Below are 24,101 nucleotides of genomic sequence, written 5' to 3' on the forward strand. Positions count from 1 at the left end.
GGGGGAAAACATGAACATATACTGTACTCTTCAATTTTCTCATCCTACAAAATAATGTAAGAATTAGACTTGTAAAAGATGTAAAAGTATAAACAACACCACTAATCATATATATATATTACTCAAGGTTACCCAACCAAATTCAAAAGGTCCACAACACAGTGCTCAAAAGCATGTAAAAGATTTATTTTTTAATACACTTCGATAGGCTTACTATGCAAAATTAAAGCTATTGCCTTTACCTGACAGAACATTACCTTAAGTTCAAACTTACAAATGAGAACAATACCCTTGGGTTACCAATCAAAGAGATTACAAAGAGATTTCTTTCCTTTTTTTTTTTTTTTTAAGCTATTTTGTAAGAGGAAAAACAAAAACAACTTGGTTCAGCAGCATGACTGACCATTTAAAACAGGTATTACAGTAAATTGTTCAAAGAAAACATTCAATTTCTCTAGACTGATTCCAGAATAGTAATTATTGATAGTTTAGATACAATGTCTATGAAACCTCAGTTTTGGAAATCAGATAATTTCACAGAGAGCAAAAGAGAATGTGGTTTTACTTTGACTTTTAATATAATGTAGATACTATAACCCTGATAATTGTCTTTAAAAGCTTTTCTTATAATTACTTGAATAAAATTTCATCAACTAATACACAAATTGTGTTTGGGTTATTCACTTTTCTTTCTGTTTTTACTAGAATCGTTTTTAAATTCAGGGAATTTAATAGTTATTTCCCCATTTATATTTTGACCAAAATTATTTTTTCTTTAAAAAAACAAGCATTTTTATAAATAATGTTGAAAGATTAAGTATGCAAGAACCCAAAAATTTAGCAACTGCATAGATGTTTCAAAATTAGATTTTAGAGGAAGAGAATATACACACATAAACATGAGGTCCTTTGTTTTCCAAAAAGTATAAATCCTTCAGAGTTTTTTTTTAATTAAATAATCTGATTAGTTTTTGAATATTTTCCTGGAAAACAAAATTATATAATCTAAAATCTGTACACTCTTTAGTAAAGATTAATGCAATACTGTATGTTGTGTCTCTAGAGAATAAAATAATGAGTATCTTTTAAGGCTCAGTGATATGATAAAGTAAAAAATGCACCGAAGTGTAACTCAGTAAACACATTTCTAAGTAAAGATCAGCAAAAAATAAAAGTTTAAGGATTCTGTATTCTCTGGAAATGTAAACAGGATTATATCTGTCAGATGTACAGAAGCTCTGACTTCAGCCATTAGTTTGGTTTTGCTCCTGAGAAACACAACATGAACTACTGAATCATTTCTTTTCAAATCCATACATTCCCTGAAGCAGTTCAAGCTTCATCAGCAGTGCAGGAATGTTTTAAAATGACAGGCAAAGAGCATTAGTTCTCTTTTTTCTCTCATACTGTTTTCCTATAAATGGAAGACAGGGTTCTTTTCTCAAAGCACTTAAGCTGAGGCTGTTTAAGTCAACTGCTGTAGGAAAATACGACTGAATTTTCTATTCAAGGAAGTATCACAACTGGATTGTTTATTTCAAGAAAAACTTTGAGAAAATCAAGTACTGTATTACTATCTTAGAATAACATATTATAAAATTAGCATTCTATTAATTGCCCATTATTCTTCAGTTATATTTTCAATGTAAGTATTCTGCCAACACATCACCTTATTTTAGCACCAAATAATACGCAGCTTTGCTTCTAATTTTAAATATAAAAAGGCCCTCACATTAAGATAGACCAACTTTATTTTGAAAATCTTATTTGTATAAATAGTTAAGTTTTATTTCCAAGTTTCTGTACTCATAGGCATTTCATTCCAAGAGGAAATTCAATTAATAATTAAAAGTTTATTTGCTCATGATCAATTAAAAGGAGGACATAATGTATAATCTGGCTATTCTTCTGGAGCTTAAACATTCACATTTTTCAAGAACTAGCACACTAATTGCTATAACTTGACTCAATTATACTTTAGGGAAATGGGAAATTTTAAGGCTAAAATTTCAACATACACATTTTAGTTTCTAGTAACTAAAAACACCCCCACCTTAGTATTATCATGCACATTCTCATAAAACGCTTCTAAAGTAATGATGCTGAAGGTAAAGACTAGAGAAGTCTGAAGGTTACGGACGACACGAAATCCAAAACAAAAAAATTCAAATCACACCCTGAATATCCTCCTCCTCTTTTTAGGAATGTCTATAGCTAGCCCAACATCACAGGTCTGGGCAGAAGCATGCTGATGTTGGCATTGCCTAAACCAAACAAACAAGATGTTTAACAGTCAAATAAAATGTCCTGCAGCCTCCCTAATGAATTTGTCAAGGACCATCAGATTTCTCTCCCCCTCTTTTGCCTCATTAACTCAAGTATGATGAGACGGATTATAACAAGAGAATACAGATCAATCGGTCTGAAGACTTGAAGTGGCTTTTAGCCTCTAGAGTTTCTTTCTCTCACTTGGTCTCCTTTAATAGAATACGGTATCTCCTGCAGAAGGGGCTGCCACTTCGTTTTAATACACCATCAAGGAGCTGCTGATGGACTTCTATACTAACATACATAAAAGCAGAGGTGACAGGGGCTCTTCAATTACAGCCTCCTCCGATACCGTTTCCCCCTTCAATTATTCAACCAGAGGAAGAGCGGATCCGCAAACACACAGCTGAAGCAGCTCTTAGAGCACAGGCAGCCAGAGAGAGTTGGGGTGGGGGAAGGGGGAAAGGAAGGGAACTGGCAAGAGCGAGCATTATTTGCTGGAAGTGTTTAAGTTTATTGCTCGAATGATGTTTCTAATTAGTACCACAGCAATAAATTAAAGTCGCCTTTGTTTAACTGATTTATTATTTACTACAGCATCTACCTTAGACAGGGTAAATTGGTAATGAATTGTTTTTAAATCAAAACATTTGTAACGTTTTATCATCCCTCAGCCTCAGTACGTAAAAGTGGAGAAACCCAGAGACAAGGGTGCCACGAAACTTAGTCGAGGTCAGAGCTGGAAAAAGAGGAGTGGGGTATCAGGGAGTGGTGGCGCAAAGATCCGAATGGTCTGGGCCGCCCCACCCGAGGAGGGCGGGCGCTGCGCGCCTACCCATGGACCTGGGGGTGGCGACGCCGCACTGGAGCCGAGAAGATGGACAACTGCCGTCACCCCCGGGACTTTTTGCAAACACTCCGAGGAGTGTCGCGGACCGGGCTGGTCCACACGCATGGCCTCCCCTGCTTGCGGACGATGTGAGGAAGAAGCGGCCACCTCGAGGGTCTGGGAGGGAAAGCTCTGCACCCTCTGTCCCCGACACGTCTCCGCCCAGTAACTGCCCTCGGGAGAAGCTGCAACGGATCCTCTCGGGCTGGTCGCACAACTCTGCAGCAAAGTGCCCCTCCTGCCCCGTAATACTTCCCAGAGTGCCAGTGTGACCCCGAGAGCATTAGCCAGGTTACCTACAGAGTCTGGGCTTCGCACTTGCGCGAACCCCGAAGACGCCGCGGCTCCGCTCTATCCTTCCACCGCCAAGCATTCCGAGATGAAAGCTGCGCCCCAAGCAAGGCTGGAGCCTGAAGCCGCCCCAAGTCTCTGCCACTACGGAAGAAGTTGACTATAAAGCTCGGAACCCCAGAGTTTGGTGTACGCTTACTTCCGACTGTTCTTCCCCACTCCTGGCTACTTAAAGACATATCCTACACAAAATCCGACTTGATTTTTAAAAAGCCAACCAGTTCTTTAGAAAGGGACTTATGGCAAAGAGAGCGAGGGGGTGACAAGGCACCCGTCGTCGGCTCCAGACATCTAAGAAAGAACCAAGAGGTCCAAGTATCTGACATGAAGTACATGGAGAGAAATAAACTTTCCTTATGCAACTGAATTCAAGTTCACCTGGTCCAGCTTTTAAGAGGGCACCTCAAGCCCTCCCAAGGGGTTTTGCAAAAGCCGCATGTACACCGGTTTTGCAAAAAGAAGTCTTTGCCCAAATGGCTTCATAGATTTTCACTTCTTATGTCATTATCGGAGAATATAATGCCCAAAATCTAACTAAAAATAATTCCATCTACTTGATTTGTCTTAAAAAGACTCAGCATCTAGACACCTGAGGTTCAAACATAAACCCTCAATTATAAGCAAATCAAAAACACTGTTACAGTTTCTTCCAACCAAAAGTAGGAAAAGGCTACAAGGGGTACAGCTTGAACGTATAATACATACACTAAAAGCACATGCATGAGTTTTCAGTGAAATGCCAAGGGAGGAGTGAAGCCATCTGTGTAATCAATAACAGGATAGTTATAGATTTTTGCAGCAGTGAAGTCTTTTAAAAGCAACAGTCAATTATGAAAATAAAATCATTTTACAAGTGAAACTCTGTACTGCCTCAGAGTATATTCAAAACTAGATTTACAACATTTAACATTTTAAGAAAACTTTAACTCAGGTTCACTTTTACTTCCCTTCATTTTTTATTGTTTAAAACAATTTTTGTGGCTTATGTTAATTTAAAAGTATATCCAACAATATTCAACCATATATAAATTTGCACTCTTTCTCACAACTTAAACATATTTTCTAATAACTAGTTTTTTAACAATAAAGTAATAGCATAAAATATATCTGAATCTTAATTATAAAGGAATTATCAAACAAGGTGCTTGCACTATTTTTACCCTGCCCCATTTTTCAACAGCATATGGAAATTACTGAAAAGAGATTTATGGTCATATACCTTCACCCCATATCCACTCCGCACACAAACCCCAACTGGTGCACACATACAGCAATTGCTCTGGCCCTTGGCAACAATGGGAGAGAAGGGAAAGAGAAGGGAGGAAGAGTTTGCCAGAGGAGAAAATCTAGAAAAATGTAGGTTCTTTCCCAGATTCCCCTTCCTCCTTCTATTTGCCTTCAAGCAAAAGTAATTTTGTCAGAGTTTGCACCTTCTGCACAATGTTGATAGGAAAAAAAAAGTGAACCTTTCTCAACCACTGCTACTCTCTCGCGTTATTCCAGCCATCTCCAGAAGTCCCTTCTATATAGACTCTCTTTTTCTTCCTTGCAACTGATAAGAGGAGAGGATAAAGAAGAAAGGGGCTGTAAAATGTGTGTGAGCATTTGACTTCCACTATCTCCTCCTATTTTCTTACTTCTCTCTTTACCCCCTTTCTTTATCAAGTGCAGCGGTGGCTGCTACTGTCTGCCAAGCATGCCTGTCTTCTCTCTCGGATTGGCTAAAGCACTGACAGCTCGGATAGCGATTGTAGGAACTGAAGCTCCGCCCCCCTCATGATGGCCCTGGACCATTCATAAACTAAATAACTCCAGGAAACAGCAAGGCAGAGAGAGAGAGAGAGAGAGAGAGAGAGAGATTGAGAGAGAAGAGAGAGGGGGAGAGAGAGACAGGAAGAGAGAGAAAAGGAGGGAGGTGGGAGGAAGAAAAAGAGGGAGGGAGAGGGAAAAGGAGAGAGACGACGTTGGAGGGGAGGAGGGAGAGACGACTCAGAAAGTGGAATCTGCACAAGCAACCTAAAGGGGGAGGAGAAGAAAAACCCCTGAATCCTTATAACTAAACCCCAGATGCAAAGCAAGCAACGACTTCGTCACACTAAAATAGATTTTGTGAGGGCCAAAATTATAAATTACGAAGCAGAAATGAATATCAAACAACTTCCAGCGGTTTGCACCTAGAGAAAGACAAGAAGAAACCACTGCAAACAAACCCAGTCCAAACAACGCCTCCAGTAGGAAAAGAGGAAAACCGCTACAAGACGACCCCCTGAGAAGAGACCAGACCATCACGCTGAGAGTGCCGGGCGGCGTCTGCAAACCTCCAAGTGTGCCGCGGACTGAGCTGCACTTCACTGCTCTCTGGACCTTAATTACGTCCTTCACCTTCCATTTGGGGGAGGGTGAGGAAAAAGGCACTTACCTACGCTGAGTGAAGAAGTCCTACCAGCGTGGGAGAGAAGTTTAAGAATGAAACACTGAATGTTTCGCTTTTATTTTTAAATTTACTTTGGCACTTAAAAGACCTCATTTTCAGATTTCTGGGCAATCTCGGCTGCAGACATCTAAGCCTAACCTCTTGGCAACCTGAATTTTTCTCTCACCCCCACTTCCCCCCCCACCCCCCTTCATCTCTCTCACAAGCACATCTTTATTTTACACATCAAGCAAAGAAAGTCCCAGCAGGTACTTTTCCTCTTCAAAGATTACCTTTTTTTTCTTATTTCTGGAGAAGAAAAAAGGTTTCTAAAGAGGGGAAAGAAAGAGCAAGCCGGCTGTTTTATCAGCCGGTCAGTCCAGGTGGAAAACAAGAGTGAAAGTGGGGCTTAGGGGAAGCGCGACGCCTCTTTCGCCAGCCGCAGGGCCACCACCACTGCGTAAGCCTTGGATCCCTCAACGTATTGCGAGACGCCGGTGTATAGCCCGGACCTGTGCCCCAACATGATCGCCGCTCAGGCCAAGCTGGTTTACCAGCTTAATAAATACTACACTGAGCGCTGCCAAGCGCGCAAGGCGGCCATCGCCAAGACCATCCGAGAGGTCTGTAAGGTGGTCTCGGACGTGCTAAAGGAAGTGGAGGTACAGGAGCCTCGCTTCATCAGCTCCCTGAGCGAGATCGATGCCCGCTACGAGGGGCTGGAGGTCATCTCGCCCACGGAATTCGAGGTGGTGCTCTACCTAAACCAGATGGGCGTCTTCAACTTCGTGGACGACGGCTCCCTGCCCGGCTGCGCGGTGCTCAAACTGAGTGATGGGCGGAAGCGGAGCATGTCTCTCTGGGTCGAGTTCATCACAGCGTCTGGCTACCTCTCAGCGCGCAAGATCCGCTCACGTTTCCAGACCCTGGTGGCTCAGGCGGTGGACAAGTGCAGCTATCGGGATGTGGTCAAGATGATCGCAGACACCAGCGAGGTTAAGTTGCGCATCAGGGAGCGCTACGTGGTGCAAATCACTCCCGCGTTCAAGTGCACCGGTATCTGGCCTCGCAGTGCGGCACAGTGGCCTATGCCCCATATCCCCTGGCCTGGCCCCAATCGGGTGGCGGAGGTCAAGGCCGAAGGGTTCAACTTGCTGTCGAAGGAGTGCTACTCACTGACCGGCAAGCAGAGCTCTGCGGAGAGCGATGCCTGGGTGCTACAGTTCGGGGAGGCTGAGAACCGCCTGCTGATGGGCGGCTGCCGAAACAAGTGTCTCTCGGTGCTGAAGACGCTGCGGGACCGCCACTTGGAGCTGCCAGGCCAGCCGCTCAATAACTACCACATGAAGACGCTGCTGCTGTATGAGTGTGAGAAACACCCGCGGGAAACGGACTGGGACGAGGCGTGCCTAGGCGATCGGCTCAACGGCATCCTGCTGCAGCTCATCTCCTGCCTGCAGTGCCGCCGCTGCCCTCACTACTTTCTGCCCAACCTCGACCTTTTTCAGGGCAAGCCCCATTCGGCCCTGGAGAGCGCTGCCAAGCAGACCTGGAGGTTGGCCAGGGAAATTCTCACCAATCCCAAAAGCCTGGACAAACTATAGGGTGCTGGGGACTGCTTGAAAAGCGACACAAACGGGAATGCTCTCTTACACACAAAACACACAACTCAGCTACAAACAGCAGAAACTCCGGACACAAACTTTTATGTAAGCCACCTAAAGAAACAGGAAGCCGGCACAAGACCTTCGTTAATTAACAAGCAAACAAAAAGAGAGCAAACCAACCAACCAAACAAACAAAATCACATTCTTGCACAAAAGTGATCGTTTTTCTTCCAAACAATGTGAATTTAAAAGGTCACACAAAAGAAGCAATCGGGCTTTGCCACCACAAAATGAAACCCAAGGTACATTTTCAAATCAATGTATAGTAGTTTCTCCTCTTTTCCTTCTCTCCCTTTCTCCTTTCTCCCCTCTCTCATCTTCTTTCTTTCCCTCTTCCTCTCCCTCTCATTTCATTTTGTTTTGGGTTGCCTGAATGTTGTCACCAAGTGAGAAAAAGTATTTAATTATATGTAAAATTTCTCTTTTAAAAAAAGTTGTGCTGATGTTAAATGTATCTCAGTGCCAATGTCAGACTGTGCCCCTCCCTTTCTTGCACCTCTACCCTCACCCTAAGCAGTCTTGTTGAAAACAGTAATAAAAATATTACTTTACATTGTAATTGACTGTGGATTGTTCTTAAATGAAGGCAGGTGAGATCACAATTTATAATTTACAATGTAAAGATGTGAACTTCAGAAACTAAATGCAAGAAGCTTTCAAAGGAAGTCTAATTTGCAAAATTTACAAATACAGCCCTTTTTTGTAGGTTTAACCATACAAGTCCCCTCCCCCATCCTTGGAAAAGAGAAAATATTAATTTTACCCAACTGTAATGTTTGTTCTGTAAATTTTGAGGTTTAAAGTAGTATTTTTCTTCACACTTGAAAAAAACAGATTTTTGTGTGGAAGAAAAGATTTTGGTCCTAATGTTTAAAATAGAAAAAAATTATTTCACATTAAAAATTAAGAGATTTGCTTTCTTACATCATAGTTTTAAAAAATCCATTCTGAGTCTGAAAAACAAAGGCAATATTCATGGATCTTTTCTCAAGAGTTAACATGATCAGTTGATACTTTGCTTTCAATTATTTGTCCTCTTCGAGCTTAAAATAATAAAAACTTAACAATTAAATCAGCCATACCAAAAAAGAATAAAATGGTTATAGCAATACTCCTTTTCCCCAGGAAATGGTGATATGAACAATCCAGATTTAGAAACTACCTCAGTTCTTTAAGGTTTAGTTATAAATGCCATAACTATAATCATTATTTGTCAAATTCCCAGAATTATTCAGAAGGTGCTTATAGGCAATTGAAACAAAAAAAGATTTGAATACTATTTTTATGACCAAAGAAAAATTATTTTCAAGAATTTACATACAGGAAAAGTACATTACTCCTTCTGCTTTTCTAAGGTAACAATCCAATATACTCATTTTAACACTTCCTCTAAATTAACAAAGGTTTTTTTTTAATACAAGGAAATAACTAATTAAAAATAAAATAATTAGTAAAACTGAAAGCATCCCAAAGGAACTGGTTTGGTTTGTCTTCTTTATGTTTTCTTCAATATACTCCATTAGATATGCTAATAATGAGGCACAGGTACAGAAAGTATGTCAGATATTACCCTTTAACCTTTAAAATTTATTATTTGAATTAGTCTAGTTTTTAATTTATTGAAAAATCCATGAATGAGAGGTGTAGACAAAAATGTTCTAAAAAGGAATTTTAAAGATCTGAGGAAGAACTTCACATGGGGGAGGGAGTGTATGGAGGGATGATCCACAGGACAGCATAGATGGATGAGAAACAAGGAAGGTACTCAGGGCTCTGGTGCCTAGTTCACTTGACAAAAGAGGCTTAAGTTCTCAGATTCCCTGGTAAGAATTCCCTAGTAAAAATAGTTTTGTTTTAGAAATATAAACTTTGATCTTATCAGTTCTGAAATAATCTCTACTCTTTCAACCTACACTGTATCTTTCTCTGATCTCTCTTCCTGTAGATGTAAAACAAACTCACTGTAATACTAAGTGGTTCAGACAAAAATACTGATTTTTTAATAATAAAAATGAACTACTCCCCGGGGAAAATGTTCTGATTTTTTAGGAACATTTTCAAAGCAAGTAGTAGGTGCTCACATTTACAAAGAAATGATTTAAGGGCAGTGTTTAGTTTAAAAGATAAAAATGACATCTTAAAATGACCTTTTTTCTTCTTATGCACACAAGTATTTACAGCATTAGACACTCTCTCTCTCTCCAACTATCCCAGGAAGAAGTTTTTAAGTCCTGACAAGAACAACAAAAATTCCCCAAATTCAGTGTTTTTTTCCTGCCTTATTTAATGTAGGTATCACCAACAAAAAAAGAAAAACACTGCCACAAGTGTCCTCATTTATAAAACACCTGAAAGCACCGTCTACACAAAATAAAAATTTCTTTCAATAATTGGCTGAAAATTTTTAAGAATATAAATTGGCAAAATTCTGATTTCTGTAACATTAGGCAGGTTGCAGGGGTACAAGACAAATGAGTGATTAGGCTAAAAGATCTTTGTATTGCGCAAGCAATAGGGGAAAAATTAATTTAATGATGTTGCACAGAATAAAATTAGAGAGAGATAAAAGTTCTAACTTCTCTCAAAAGGAGTAAATAACTTTAAAGAGCCTCACTGCAAAGACTGGCAGAGATCCTAATCTTGCGAACAATTAGACACCTTTAAATTACATCACATTTTAGATTCTATGCCACGTATGTCAAAAACCGTAACAGAATATTCTGAATTAAATTTCAGCCTCTCAAACATACAAAGTACCATAAATTAGAGAGTTTAAGTAATTTTGGTTACCTTTATTTCCTAAAGAAACTAAAATATAATTTCAGATAGTAGAGCCATGTAAAAAAGTAGGAAATTTTTCTAGTTGATGTAATTTCACAATTAAAGTTTTCTCTACATTGAATTGGCTGAATTATCAAGTTCAAAACAGTCATTTCCAACATAACCTTCCTTTTATACAGTCTATCAAATCTTATTTTTATAAAGGCAGCAATTCTGAAACAAAATGCTAGAAACACATGTAAGACAAGAGATGATTTGTTTGTAAAGTTTTAAATAAAATTACATTTTTATCAATTACTTTGAAATACTTCTAAATCACTAAAATTTAAAAATTCACATGATTATAGTACCAAAGAACTTCCTATCAGTAAACGCAAAATATGTGTGTTCACACAAGCTATCAGACTCTAAAATAAATAATTCCCTTTTTTAAGCCACTTCTCTTCTACAGGTTATTTTGCTCATTTTAAAAGAGACTGTTTCCTATCAGAACAAATTCACTTTCATGAAATAAACCTAGCTTTGGCTTTATGGCTGTGCCACAAATGTTTCTTAGTAAAATAAAGTTGCCAAGGTCTGAAAAGTAATCAGAAATACATTTTAAAGGGGAAATTACATTTTCATTTAAGAATAGGAAATTATGCAGTGCCTTGTAAAATCGACTGTAGGTAATGGGAAACAGAGGTATCTCACACACACAAGACATGCTTGCGTGCACAACAGAGTAGTAAGTCATGAGGACAAAGCAAGGAGAGTGATATATTGGTATTATATCCAGGAAATATAAAGGCTAAACAAAATAATTCCACTCTCAACCTCACTGAATTTTGTAGCTTAATTCACCCTGGACCTTTTGCGGCAAAATATATTTATGGACGATATTCCCTGTGGTTTTCCCCCAAGCCCAGAATGAGCTAATGATAAATGCAATTAAGTGGAAATTGTTTTTGAATCTAAATGAACTTCAATAATCTAACTAGCTGGTAAGGGAATCATAAGCTAAAGAAGATAGTTGCCTTGCATGTAGGCAGAAGCAATTCAGCAAGAAATTCAAACTAAGTCTGTCAGATTTTACCAATGCCAATCCTACCCAACAGCAGCCCACCGTACCAGCGTTAAGAAAAAAAAATGTTTAAAAGTGAAACCCACTCCTCATCTTCTCACCTTGGGGTCGATTTTCTTGAAGTTAGAGTCCTCTTCATCCACCTCAAAATAGAGTTCGGAGGAGGTGACAGAAAGAGTGCCCTTTACTACAACAGAGGGGGCCACAAGCTGAGCCGGTGTGCTCAGGCTAACAGGACCTGCCAAAAGCAAAAGACAAGCCACACATGTTGGATTGACACTTTTCAAAAAAATTTAACAGATTCAAGCAGAAATTTTATTTTTAAATTCCCACCTCTAGCACCAAATTGTCTGCCAAATTGTCTACACTTACAAATTCTGTCTAACCCAAATCTTCCTCTGAAAATGCAGTTACTAGAATTCTCATACTAAGAAATTTATAGTAGACGGTTAATGATAACAGTGAACTAGGATGCAATTATTTTACAGGGAGTCTGCAAAGCTTTGGTCTAATCTCCTGGTAAGAACGTGGCTCTGCCTAAGTAAGTCCTTCCACATTCCATTTAGAAAACAAGCCTCAGGCTATCCAACAACATGGAACAACAACCAGAAGCAAGGAAGACTCAATAGGCTTCCAAGGCCAGAGGTTAGCTTAGTTTGGCTGAAACATGATTACACCAAAGATCACTAGCTTATTAGTGAAGTGAGAAACGTTACACCATATTCTCTGATAAAGATTTTGTGCCAGGTTGACACAAAACCTCTTCATAATAACTTTACCCCATGAAAGACTGGAAAAAAATACTCCTTTTCTAAGCCTGCCTTTCCACTGTTAAATATTGTTCAATGCTTCCAAATCTAATATTAGTGTAGTTCAGGGACTCTGGGAGTAAACAGCTGGAGGGTGGGTTTCCAAGTGAATGAATTTTTATTGGAATAATCAAATCTCCACAGGGCTTATCAAAAAGACAAATCAGCCTGCTACTGAAAACAATAGATTCACTACAGACAGAAGAGCATAAAGTATATTAGAGGTAAACCTAAAATAAAGGACTAAAAGTAATTATTATATTACATACATATATATATTTAGGTAGAGAGAGAAAGTAAGAATTTGAAATCCCATCAATTCCTCACTGTACAAATCCTATAGGTGAAGAAAACAGCAACAGAAAATTGGCACTTATAGTTTTGAATTAATATAGTGCCTATAAACATGGTACACCTATTCAGGTAATCAATGGGTGAATAAGTGTTTCAAAATTCAGATGAATCGGCATTTCCATCGATTGTTAGAAGGTGCTGGTCCTTAATCTCACATCAATCTTAATGTGTGCCAGTAGGACAATAGAAGGGATGCTCTGCGGAGATCAGAGCAGGTTTTGCCCTCTATTCCCAATGTACAAATACATTGTGTTTGCAGATGGGCAGCAGATAGCTGCAGAACAGCCATGATTTCCCAAAGCTCATCCCTATAAATGGATGAAATAAGCAGCTATGTGTTCTTTTGCTGTCTCCTTTGCCCTCTGTACATTAGCATGTAATCCTGAGAAGAAATAACATTTTTTCAATCACTCTCAGACATTCAATTACAGGGTAAGCAGACAGCTGCAGGAGCTAGGGCAGCCTAGGTCCTACAGAAGACCCCTGACAATTTCCACTTCATTTCTAACCCACACCACTTTATTAGTGTGGATTACTTCTTAATCCTATTGCCATTGTCAAGATTATATAATTAAACTCCCCTTTCACCTCTATTACTGTATGAATGTATTACTAGCAGCAAGAACAGAAGCAAAATAAAGGAGGAGGAAATGGGTAAATAGATGTGAAGGAAAAGGCTAGAGAACACCAGTGTCCACCTACTCTCTACGCCTAGCCCAAATCCCTTAACAGTGTGCTCTAATTAATTTTATTTTTACTTTCTAGAGAGGTTTATGGGTCATCAGAGAAGATACCATCATCTATTTTTGCTTTTCATTCTAATTCACTGCATGGTAGCACAGGTTGCAGACATATCACTAAATGAAAAATTCCTGATGCCTTTTCTCTTAAATTAAAATTATCAAAAAAGAAGACTGTACAATTTTCACCTACGGAAATTGTGGAATCTTTCAGACTTTCCTCCTGGAGGGAGAGAGCCACAGGCATTAAAGAAAAAAAGCCATTTAATGAATGACTAAAATTTCAGGCTAAACAAGAGAATTTTTCCCATAAGGGAAGTAAAACTGAAAATCTGCAAGTGCAAATCAAAATTCCTACATCAGGTAAAATATGTGGATCCTGTGAAATGCCATAGCATTCTTGGAATGGATTTTTTGAGAGAGTTAAATGTATATGCAGCATGTTCACTAAGACCTGTATATCAAAGCAAATAGCTCATCTGCCTCCAAGCTTTATTTACAAAACAATCTGCAAAATTTTACTTATAGCTCTCATTTTATAGAGATTAGGTAACTCCCATGGGTGAAGGAATTTTGTTGTGGCTGCTTTTAAACTTTTTTTCTTTTACAGTGAAAATTATTCATAAACGAAAAAGATGAGAAGGGTAAAGAAACTGAAAAGAATGGAAAAATAAAGGGGAAACCGTGTTGAAGATTAGGGGGAAAATGTTTGGAAGAACAAAAACAATCTTCATTTAAAGTAATTGTGGGTGTAAACTTGGTAGTCCTAGTGGTCACAGATGAAAAAGTAAGTAATTAGATGGTTATTGGCCCGGAGCTAGCTGAAATAGCCACACAACCACTGAATTTACCAGCGAGATTCTCTAAATCTTTCTCATCCACGGATGACAGAGTATCGTCGTCGCCTTCCAAGAGGATCTCGTTTTCTGAGTTCTGATTTCCTAAAGCCTGACTCTTGATGGACTGTTTTCCTTTAGTGAGGATATCTTCATCCGCAGCTGAAATGAAAAGGAAACAAAGCTGTCCATCAGCTCTAGGGAAGAGTACTTTGGCAGAGGGGCAGAGAAGTGAAGTAAGGATAGGTGGCCAAAGATGGTCAATCATTTTTACACAGTCATCCACAGTGGGAAAGTGATTGGGATGGCACACATGTTCCTTTTGACAAACGTGATTCTCCAAGCCTAGTCTAATGTTACCTTGAACAAGCACCCTAATCCCATTAAATCTGACCCTTGCACCGCTCACCGAAACATTTATTTACTTACAGTTAGGGCAAGAGAGGGTTCAAAGGCAGCACATTTTTGGGAAATTAGCAGAAAAAAATCAGAATCCAGTTTTGGAAACTACTTCATACTGAAAAATAAGAAAGGCTGATCATCCCTGCAAATAATGATTATACTGACAAAACATTATGAAATGGTCAGGGAGTGGTTGTGGAGGTGAATCCAGAATAAGAAGGGTCAGAGCTAAGAGAGATTCACAGCCAATGAGGATGTAAACCCAATCCTGAAGCCAAAGCTGACATCGAGAAAGCTATAGCAGCTCTCAGAAGCTGCATTCTCTTCTTTACTCCAATCCTCCCTCTTGCCTTCATATTGCCTTTGCCCACATCTCTCCCACGCAGACCCCCACTCCAGCCTTTATATAAATATCCAAGAGGAGTAAGACACTGGAAACTAAGTGGAGGCTCAAAAGCTACCTCCTCCATGTGTTTAAACTAAAAGGCTAAGACACCCCGGGGGCAAACATAACAGAAAGCCCAGGAGGAGAGGCATCTGGGCAAAGAGTCTTACAGGGCCTGAACTGGAGCAGCCTGTGGAGAGCGGCAGCACCAGACTCTCAGCCCCTGTGACAAGGCAGCCAGAAAGGAGAGGAAGGAGGAAGAGGGTACACCAATCCTAGGGAATGATGCTCTATGGAGCACCTACAGCCAACAATTGAACGAGAAAGAGAAAAAGAGGTGCAGCTGAAAGGAGAAGACACTGAAACTCAAAATTCTGACTTCAAAACCCCATACCCCTTCCCAGGGTAACTCCCACTGCTTTGAGCAGCTTTCTCCTTCAGAAATACATAAAAGCAGATACTAAATTTTGGGTTGTGGTTTTTAAAAACTCCTAGTGTCATATAAGGGAAAGTTTAGAATCTTTGCTTCACTACTGATATTCCCGGGTTGCCAGCTAGGGAAATCCAGGAGGCAAAGCACCTGATCCACCCAGGCAGTGGCTATTGAAATGGAAATCAGATGGCTAGCTAGGCTTTTTGCTTCACTGCAATTTCTGCCCAGGCATTAAGGCCCCAAACCCAGAAAGGATAATGTTTACAGTAATATGATTAATATTTATCTATATAGTTTTTTCTAAATAGTTAAACTACATTGTATGTTACTGAATGTTTTGACAAATCAAAGCTTCTTTGATTTTAATAGGTATGGTTATGGATAATAATAAAGGTAAAAGTTTATTTTTATCTTATTTATTGCGAGTTCACAATGTATACCATTTATGTACAAAACTAACGGCACTACTTGAAAAGAAAATAGTGGCTTTATATTAAATAAGAATGTCATGGGAAGAAGCTCTCTATATTTAGCTTTGAAAACCCTCTATGGGTAAATCAAATTTTATTTTCCTTCAAACCCACAAATAACAAGCAGAGTATGCTGCACACATACGAAGGTCTCAATAAATATTTTGAAAAACTTTAAAGTATCTAATTAAAGTGCCTTTATTTTTTAAGCCACAAATATACCAAAAATCCCTAATTTTTAGGAAAATAGCATTGTTATATCATTGTTTACACTTCAAGTATTTATATTTCCTTACTCTGAAATCATAAACACTGACCTGAGACCAAGCAAGATCTTTCCCAATTTACTATGAGTGTTACTAATAATATATTGGTCACTGAGATATACAGGAGAAACCATCATCTTCTATACTTTCTTATAAAGCAAATCATAATAAATTAACAATTGCTAATCAGATTTTAGTAGAAAATCAATGTTACATTCTCTTTTTCTAGATGTACAGTTCCTTCTTCAAAGCAGAAATAATAATAATGCTAATATTAAATAACATGTGCCGGGGAATGTTCAAAACACTTTACTTATTTAACTCATTTAATTCTCTTAAGCCCTCTGCTAATTTCTCCTTTCCAGATGGGTAAAGAGGCTCAGAGAGGTTACATAACTTGCCAAAGGCAACACAGCTAGTGAGAAGTAGAGTCAGGATTGAAATCCAAGCATTATGGTACCAGTATCTTAACCATTACACAAATATCAGTATCTATATCTATCTATCTATATAGAATTTATGGATTAGTTTAATAATTCTTGTTTCTCATAGTACATTTAAAAGGTTAAGTCAAAATTATAATACACAAGTTAAGAATACAAAAATATTCATTTCCAAACCTAAATTTGATGAGCATATGACAAATATATCAGAAACAACCAAATTCAATACCCTGCTCATTACTATCTCTGATTATTACCATACATGTCCTGAAGTACCCTACACCAAGCTTGGGCCGGGGGGGTGGGGGGCAGGGGAGGAAAGAAAGTAAAAAAAACCCTGTAATCTGCAAACATTTACAAAAAATGAGAGTAGCCAAGTAGCAATATGCAGTGGTTTAACATAGCTCAATAAATTCATTCATTCATTTTAAACGACCACAAAATATAACTTGTTATCCCATCCAACTGTAACTTAAAAAAATTTCTATGTTCTCATCATGCTGACACATATTAAAACACAATTAACTTTTGAATTAAATAAAATTTTATGAAAAAATTTTGAAGTACTATAAGTCTAATGTATGCATACAAACACCCACTTTAATTTATTTATTTACTTATTTTTACAAGCTCCGATTCTGGAATTGTTCAACCTCAACTGAAAAACCTCTTGTCATGGAAAATATGCAGCTTACTGATATTTAGAATGGTTTTCCTGTAATTAACTCCCCCTTGAGGATTTTAAGTTAGCAGCAGTAAAATTACCAACAGTACTCTAACACACACCACATGCGCTGGTGTTCAATTCTCAGTGGTCTAATAGCTCTCTGCTAAAGAACTTTTTTTTGTTTGTTTGTTTCAAAATTAGAACAAAACTATCCCAAGCATAAAATAAAAGATAATTATCATGTTTATATATGCTGGGGAAAGTATATTTTTAACTTCTGTTTGCCTTCTACTCAATCATTAAAACAAGTATCAACTGTTTTGATATTTTTTGTGAGTATATTCTACACTAGCATAAAAGTTTAATTGGATGAAGTCAGAACACACTTCTGGTTCCATTTCAAAGCTGATTCAGATCTTTGCTGGCTAATAAAATTATTACCAAACATGATAACTATTTAAATTTTTCATATCACTATTAACAGGTTGCCTTCATATAGTCTCACATTTTATTCTGATTTAGTATTTACCCTAACTTGATAACTAAACTGCAATTGTTACATAAAACCGGAGAAATCTGTCAAAAACGCTTTTTTTGAAACATGACTTTTGATTCACTGAAGCTAAGAGCAATGAGAGGGCTCAGAGAAAAGCTGGTCCTCAAGATGTAAAGTTCAAGTTCTTTAGAACTAGCTCTAGGCATGAGTTGATTTATCTGTGCAACACAAGCTAGCTAAATAAAATTAAAACAGAAAAAGAACACAGAAAACGGTTCCACCTATGACATAAAACTCCTTTTTAAAAGTCCACTGTACGAGTGAAATGGAATCAACAGTCCATAGTACAGTAAAAGAAGTTTATACATTGAGAATTAACCACTTTAAAAAAAAATTACTACTGGAATAACAAAATGACCTCAAGTGTAAATAAAATGAGTGTGGGTATCCACTTAATGTGATGTGAAATGCCTATAACCATTACTGCTTATTCTAAACAAGACACTTAAAGAATATCTTATACACAACTACTGTCCCAAACTGTATAGTTTATGCAATTTCCGAAGGGTTCCAAGTCAAGGCAATTTACTCTAGAAATATTGGTGAAACTACAAAAGATGATTAGGAGATTAAGAGAACATGCCAAGGTCATCTCCTAATGAGTTTTAGTTACAGAACCTAATATATGTTGATCCTAAAAAGGAAGCCACAGTATCTGGCATTATTGAAGTTATGAAAGAATGGCATGATTTAGGATCTTTATATGATCTGTCATCCCAAGAAAACCAGATGAGTTACTTGTATCATTCCATACAAGATACTTCTTAAACTATGTTAAATTCTTCTCAAATATTTCCATTAGCATGCACATTCTCTACAAAATGAAAATGTCTTGAATTCAATAGGATTCTACTGCTAAATTGTTTCATTATTTGAATTAAAACCAATCTTTCCACCATTTAAAACATTTTTTACGTGGCTTTAATTTAAATGTAAAGTTCCCATTATATTTAACAATGAATTTTAGAAGACAGTATAGCACTACAATAAGAAAATCTGATTAGTCGTCAGTTAACCTGGGCTTTAGTTCTGTATGTACCAAGAATTATGTGGCTTTTTGTTTCCTCAGTTTCCTTATTTATAAAGAATAAAGTTAGAATAGACTTTAGCTTTTGGTTCTTTCCAGATCTTTCCAGATCTAAAATGCTCTGATAATAAATAACTGACAAACTGGGTCCTGTGCATTAGGAGAATGTTACAAATCATTACAACTAATTTCTAATAAATTTTAAACCATAAAATGCAAGAAAATGCCCTCAAGAATCAAATACCCACCTCTGCTTGCTGCTAATTTCCATAAAGAATATTTGATAATAAGAGGAAGTATAATTTTAATTTAAAAATATGACTCAGTTTCTGCAAAGTTAAAGAAATCTCCCATTACAAAATGACTTTTATAAATAACCACTTTGGAGGGTCTCTCTTTGAAAAATTACCTAAGGCCCTTTTCCCCAAGCAAGTTAATGTGAACTTGGGAAGGGCAATTAAATTGTCAGAATTAAAAAATTTGTTTTTAACTAGAAGGTAGCCAGAAGTAGAGTCATGGGGCTAGTATTGATCGCCAGAACAGAGAACATCACTCTTCAGGTATTTACTCTGCCACCTTTACACCAGAGGCTTTCCTTCAAATCAAATCAATCTATAAAAAAGATGGCTCTTACTACTAAAATACATAACTAATCTCCAACGGCATTTCTATTTAGATGTTTCCCTTTTATAATAATATAGTTCATGATGTTTTAAGATTCTGCATTAAACAATGTGAGTCCCTCATTAAATCCATTATAAATAAAAGTGAGAAGTCCTAAAACAGTATAAAACTGACACAATACCCTCAGTAATATCTATTTTAAATATTCAAATTCAACACTGAAGCATAGCATTTATCCATGCTAAATTCTGTAATTTCAATTGCTTCTTGATTATATTCACTGCTTTGTTTTGCTAACTTGATTTTTAATGTTTATTTTCATTAGCTTCCTTATTGTTATTAAGTTAAGGCTAAAGAACAAGAATTTCATAATTAACACAAAATTAAAATTGACATCAACTGTAAGGTACTTTAATAAAACACTAAAAAATTAAGTTCTTGGCTAATAAATGAACTAGCATTAATCAGGCTGACAGGAAACACTACCATTGTACAATCTATATGCTGAGTTTTAAAACTGTCTATCTAATATTCATTATTTAAAATAAAAAATATATACAAAGTATATATATCTTTTATCAAAAAATGTTATATTAAATATGACATATCTCCTTAATTGGCAGACCACTGAAGCATCTCCTACACACAGTTTTTAAAAAAATACATTTCAGATTTAAATTTGTTTTTAATCTTTCAGAGTATTTTAAATATTAATCATTTTAAGATTCATGTAGAATATTGTCAAATAAGATGGAATTACATTAAGTGCTTTGCTTTACTTCTCTCAATTTAACAAATTAATATTATATTAACCTTTCAATTACTATTTATAGAGTAATTTGAGTGAAATCTGCTTCCATACAGGATTAAAAAAGTCTTAAATGACAGTAAGCATTGCTAATAAATATTTTTTAGCCAACTTCTTAGCATTAAAAAAAGCTGACATAATATTATTTTAAAAGGTAAAGTTCAATAACACTAAAATCCAAATTTATTCATTATGAAAAATTCTGCCATTCCCCCAAATGGCTACATGTACTATTTTTGATAAAGATGGATTTTAATAAGCTGTGTATTAAATCCATACCATAAATTTTAAATTCAGTTACTGGTATTTCTTTCAAAATTAAGGATTAACAGATTGCCTATGTATAATTTTAAAAAACAAGCCCCCTCTCCAGGTATAAAAGGAAAAATTTTCATAAAAACATTTATTGTCACTGATAAGACTTCAGGCTTCACAACTCAATGTTAAATGACAGTTAAGAAGACAGAAAGATATTTATTAAATTTTAAGTGTACATGCTAACGTCTGTTTGACAGAAAAGTATAAAACTGCAAAATTAAGCTAATTTTTTTTCATTGTAAGAGTCATTAGTCAAAAGGAAAAAAAAAGGAAAGAAAAGGAAAAAATAAATATAACTCTGAAATCTATAGCACCACATAAAAAGCACATGAACCCTAAAAGCGAAAGTGGCCTAATTAATTCTACATCTTATTTCTCTTTCCCCACCTCCTGTAGTTGAAGATGTAGGGCCCTCAGACTATTATTGCTTTTAGATCACTTTGTTATTGACTATTCTCTGTATGATCATTTATTTTAAAGGACTGATGTCACATTTGGTGTTATATCTGATGACATATTGTGGACATTTTCTTCCAGAAATGGCTCTTTAAGGCTGAGTGCAAGAGGTTAAGCTGCCTGACTGAGGCCAAACCTAAAATCACAGACTTTTAATCTAAATTCTTAATATCCTTATTGAATGTAATTTTACATTTATTTTGTATACGCCATACTATCATTTAACCCTAAACTGCTGCATGTTAAACCAATACCTTGAAAAAAGGGAATTAAAACGATCTTATTAAAAAATAACCAATTTATATTTTATAAAATCAAAATTAACTTAATGTAGAGAGGAGCTTTCCTCTCCTTAATCAATGTATCTTAATTGGCTTTCACAAGTTACAAAATACTAAGTGAAATGCTATGATCAAAGAGAGTATATTATTAAATCCAAATTTTCTCCAATTTGCTCATCAGGCTTCTTCTGTCTAATCTGAATCATAATGATATGCATTATATCAAAAAAGGGAAAAATGTTTTGTTAAGCTCTGATAACAAGATGATGCAAAACAGCAACATATGAAAATAATGTCTATTCTCTTTTTCCAGGAGCCATCTATCACAACCATCTACAAATCAAGGCTCAGAAAGTATCTAGACACTTGGACATTTATTACCATCTCTCCCACTTCATAATATCATGCTAAGATTCCATAGTTGAGGGAAAACCATATACACACAACAGAACCTAGAAATCTATTTGGTTTGTAAATGCTGTCTTTCTGATATTCATGGGTTTAAGGCAGGCATTCCGATTAATTTACTCAAAGCTGAATGTGTCACTTAAAAAGAGAAATATTTTACCCTCCTACTCTGAAACAAAGGGTCTATGTTAAGTAAGTTTTGCATGTGTAACATAATAAGTAAATACACTTGACACCATAATTTAATAGAACCCTACACTAACTATAAAAAATTTAACTTCTCTTTCTGGGGTGAGTAACTATGAAATGTGGTATGGACCATTTTACAGTGCCTTGTAATAATGAAGTTATGCTCTTCATTACCAAGTACTGTACCTGCTGCTACTGGCAAGGAGTGGTTTATACACTGACCATGTTCCACGGCTGTTTTTAGTGTCGCTTCAGGATGTGTCGATCCTAGAGGGTTACGCACAAATCGTCGCCGGCGCCGCAAGTCATCTTCCCAGTAGTCAAGGCGCCAGAACTCACGAGGACGACTACAATGAAACAGAGAAGCCACATATGTTAGCAATTATCAAACAGCGTGGTAGCACTGAATTTCTGCATAAAGCTCTCCTTGTTTGCTCTGCCTTTTTTTTTTCCCTCCCCTTCCTCTTAATTCTCCCTCCACCTCACACTCCCCTTTTCTGCAATCTTTAACTTAGGTATGTCCTTGAAAATAACAATATCACCTTCCAGTCTAAGGAACTCCTTTTCCTTTTTCTTGGAAGGTGAAATGAGCACTAAATACATCATTTTAAAATGAATTGCTGACAGTGTGATCAGTTTCCCCACACTCTAGTGGCATGTGCTCTGATTTCAGCCTCATTTCAGCCTCAGCAGGGCACCTTTCTCTGTGGCTGCATTTATAAACCAGAATAGGGAAAAGGCTATTATAAATATGGTATAGCATTACCTATATTAATCAAAGTCTGTCCCCCTTCATTTTTCTTCCTAATTTGTGCCTTTTTGCACAAGGTCAGTAAATCATACCATGAATTCTTGGTCCAGAAAGTGTTAACTTTAATGAATATCTCAGTTACATGGTTATGTATGTGATAATAAAATATTACTCTGTTTAGATGTGCAGGAATTTAATTAAAATAATCTCTTAAAATATTCATTACATTTAGCCCCTGAGGCTTAGAACAACACAAGAAAATGCATTTCTTTTCCATTTACTGTTTTTAAATAAACCATTCCTATAGAGTGAAATAGCAATCTATTTTCAAGCAAATCAGATTGGATTTCTGTTTTATGTAGTCTGTTTTTATATTTAATTAAAAACTACATGCTATATGATGTGCAATAATTGCTATATCAAAAGCATACTTTTGGAAATGTATTTTTTAAAGGGTTCGACTATATTTTCTCCAATTATGTAGATCTTTTATATGGTAATATATAAATGTCAACTTTCTCTCCTATTAACCAATCATAATCTAGCATGCTGGAAAATATTTTATAAGGAAAACACTAATATGAAGTTCTTTTAGTTACAGTAAAAAAAAAACCTGCAGCATACATTTATTCACTAAAGATACACAGCATGATAAATTGTAAGCTTCATTAAATAAAAAAATTCATAATCAAAACTTCTGTAAGGAATAACTAATACAAAATAAAATCACACTTGTATTTCATGAGCTAATAAAATTGTACCTGTCAGCTTTGACATATTAGTCTTGACCAACTGACAGTCCCAAAATACCCATTTAAAAGTTACTCTTATTTTGATGTGTTAGAGATGCAACCTTTAAAAATTCAAAATAATTTTGTAAATAAGTACTTTATTGATTAAAAATTATCTCAGATTAATAAAAGCATAGACAACTAACAGTACATTATTAAAAGAAGATATTTTTTAAAAAATAATAGAAATCCAATGGTCTTTTCTGAGAAAGCTGGGGACACAATGAGAACATCAAAAATTTCCTTTGTTGATTTTGATCATGCATAAAGAGGAGGAGATATAATGTAACCAAAATGGAATACAAAAAAAAGTGTAAGAATTGCAGTCCTCAAAAAAAAAATTAAAAAGCTCTTTTATTCTTCTTTCTTATTTTGCTGTGTACATTTTAAGTGAAAACTATTACAATACCATTTAAAATAAGAAAGAAGCTCCTACAGAGTACACATAGAAGCAAAAGACAAGAGTTTGAACTCAATTAATAAAATTCTCCTTAGGTGAAAGGCAAAAAGACGGTACACAGATGGCTACGTGTATGGCTTTGATAGTCATGTAGCTTGGATAGGCACTTCATCATTCTGCCTACCTACACTTATCTGTTAAAATTATTATCAAATATCAGCCAGGATGCAGTCGTGAATCACAGGCTGCTCCTTG

The 24,101-nt window shown here is 36.5% G+C and overlaps 2 protein-coding genes across 4 annotated transcripts in view; one reads left to right on the plus strand and one right to left on the minus strand.

Moving 5' to 3' along the window:
* LRBA (LPS responsive beige-like anchor protein) overlaps positions 1-24,101 on the minus strand; it is a 737,558-nt gene that overhangs the window by 277,643 nt on the left and 435,814 nt on the right. For all 3 annotated transcript variants that reach the window (XM_027597848.2, XM_027597846.2, XM_027597847.2), the window contains 3 exons: positions 22,127-22,251; positions 14,187-14,333; positions 11,534-11,670 (listed from right to left, as the gene is read on the minus strand). In XM_027597848.2, the coding sequence (XP_027453649.2) occupies positions 11,534-11,670; positions 14,187-14,333; positions 22,127-22,251 (409 nt within the window). The remainder of the gene's footprint in view (positions 1-11,533; positions 11,671-14,186; positions 14,334-22,126; positions 22,252-24,101) is intronic.
* MAB21L2 (mab-21 like 2) lies at positions 5,379-8,144 on the plus strand. Its single transcript, XM_027597849.2, has one exon. It carries the CDS (start codon positions 6,446-6,448, stop codon positions 7,523-7,525), a length of 1,080 nt encoding a protein of 359 aa, XP_027453650.1. The 5' UTR covers positions 5,379-6,445; the 3' UTR covers positions 7,526-8,144.

The sequence above is a fragment of the Zalophus californianus genome, chromosome 2 (assembly GCF_009762305.2).
Source record: "Zalophus californianus isolate mZalCal1 chromosome 2, mZalCal1.pri.v2, whole genome shotgun sequence".
Taxonomy (NCBI): Eukaryota; Metazoa; Chordata; class Mammalia; order Carnivora; family Otariidae; genus Zalophus; species Zalophus californianus.

Coding starts and splice junctions, on each gene's coding strand:
- MAB21L2 (XM_027597849.2), top strand. CDS start 6,446: ATGATCGCCGCTCAGGCCAAGCTGGTTTACCAGCTTAATAAATACTAC.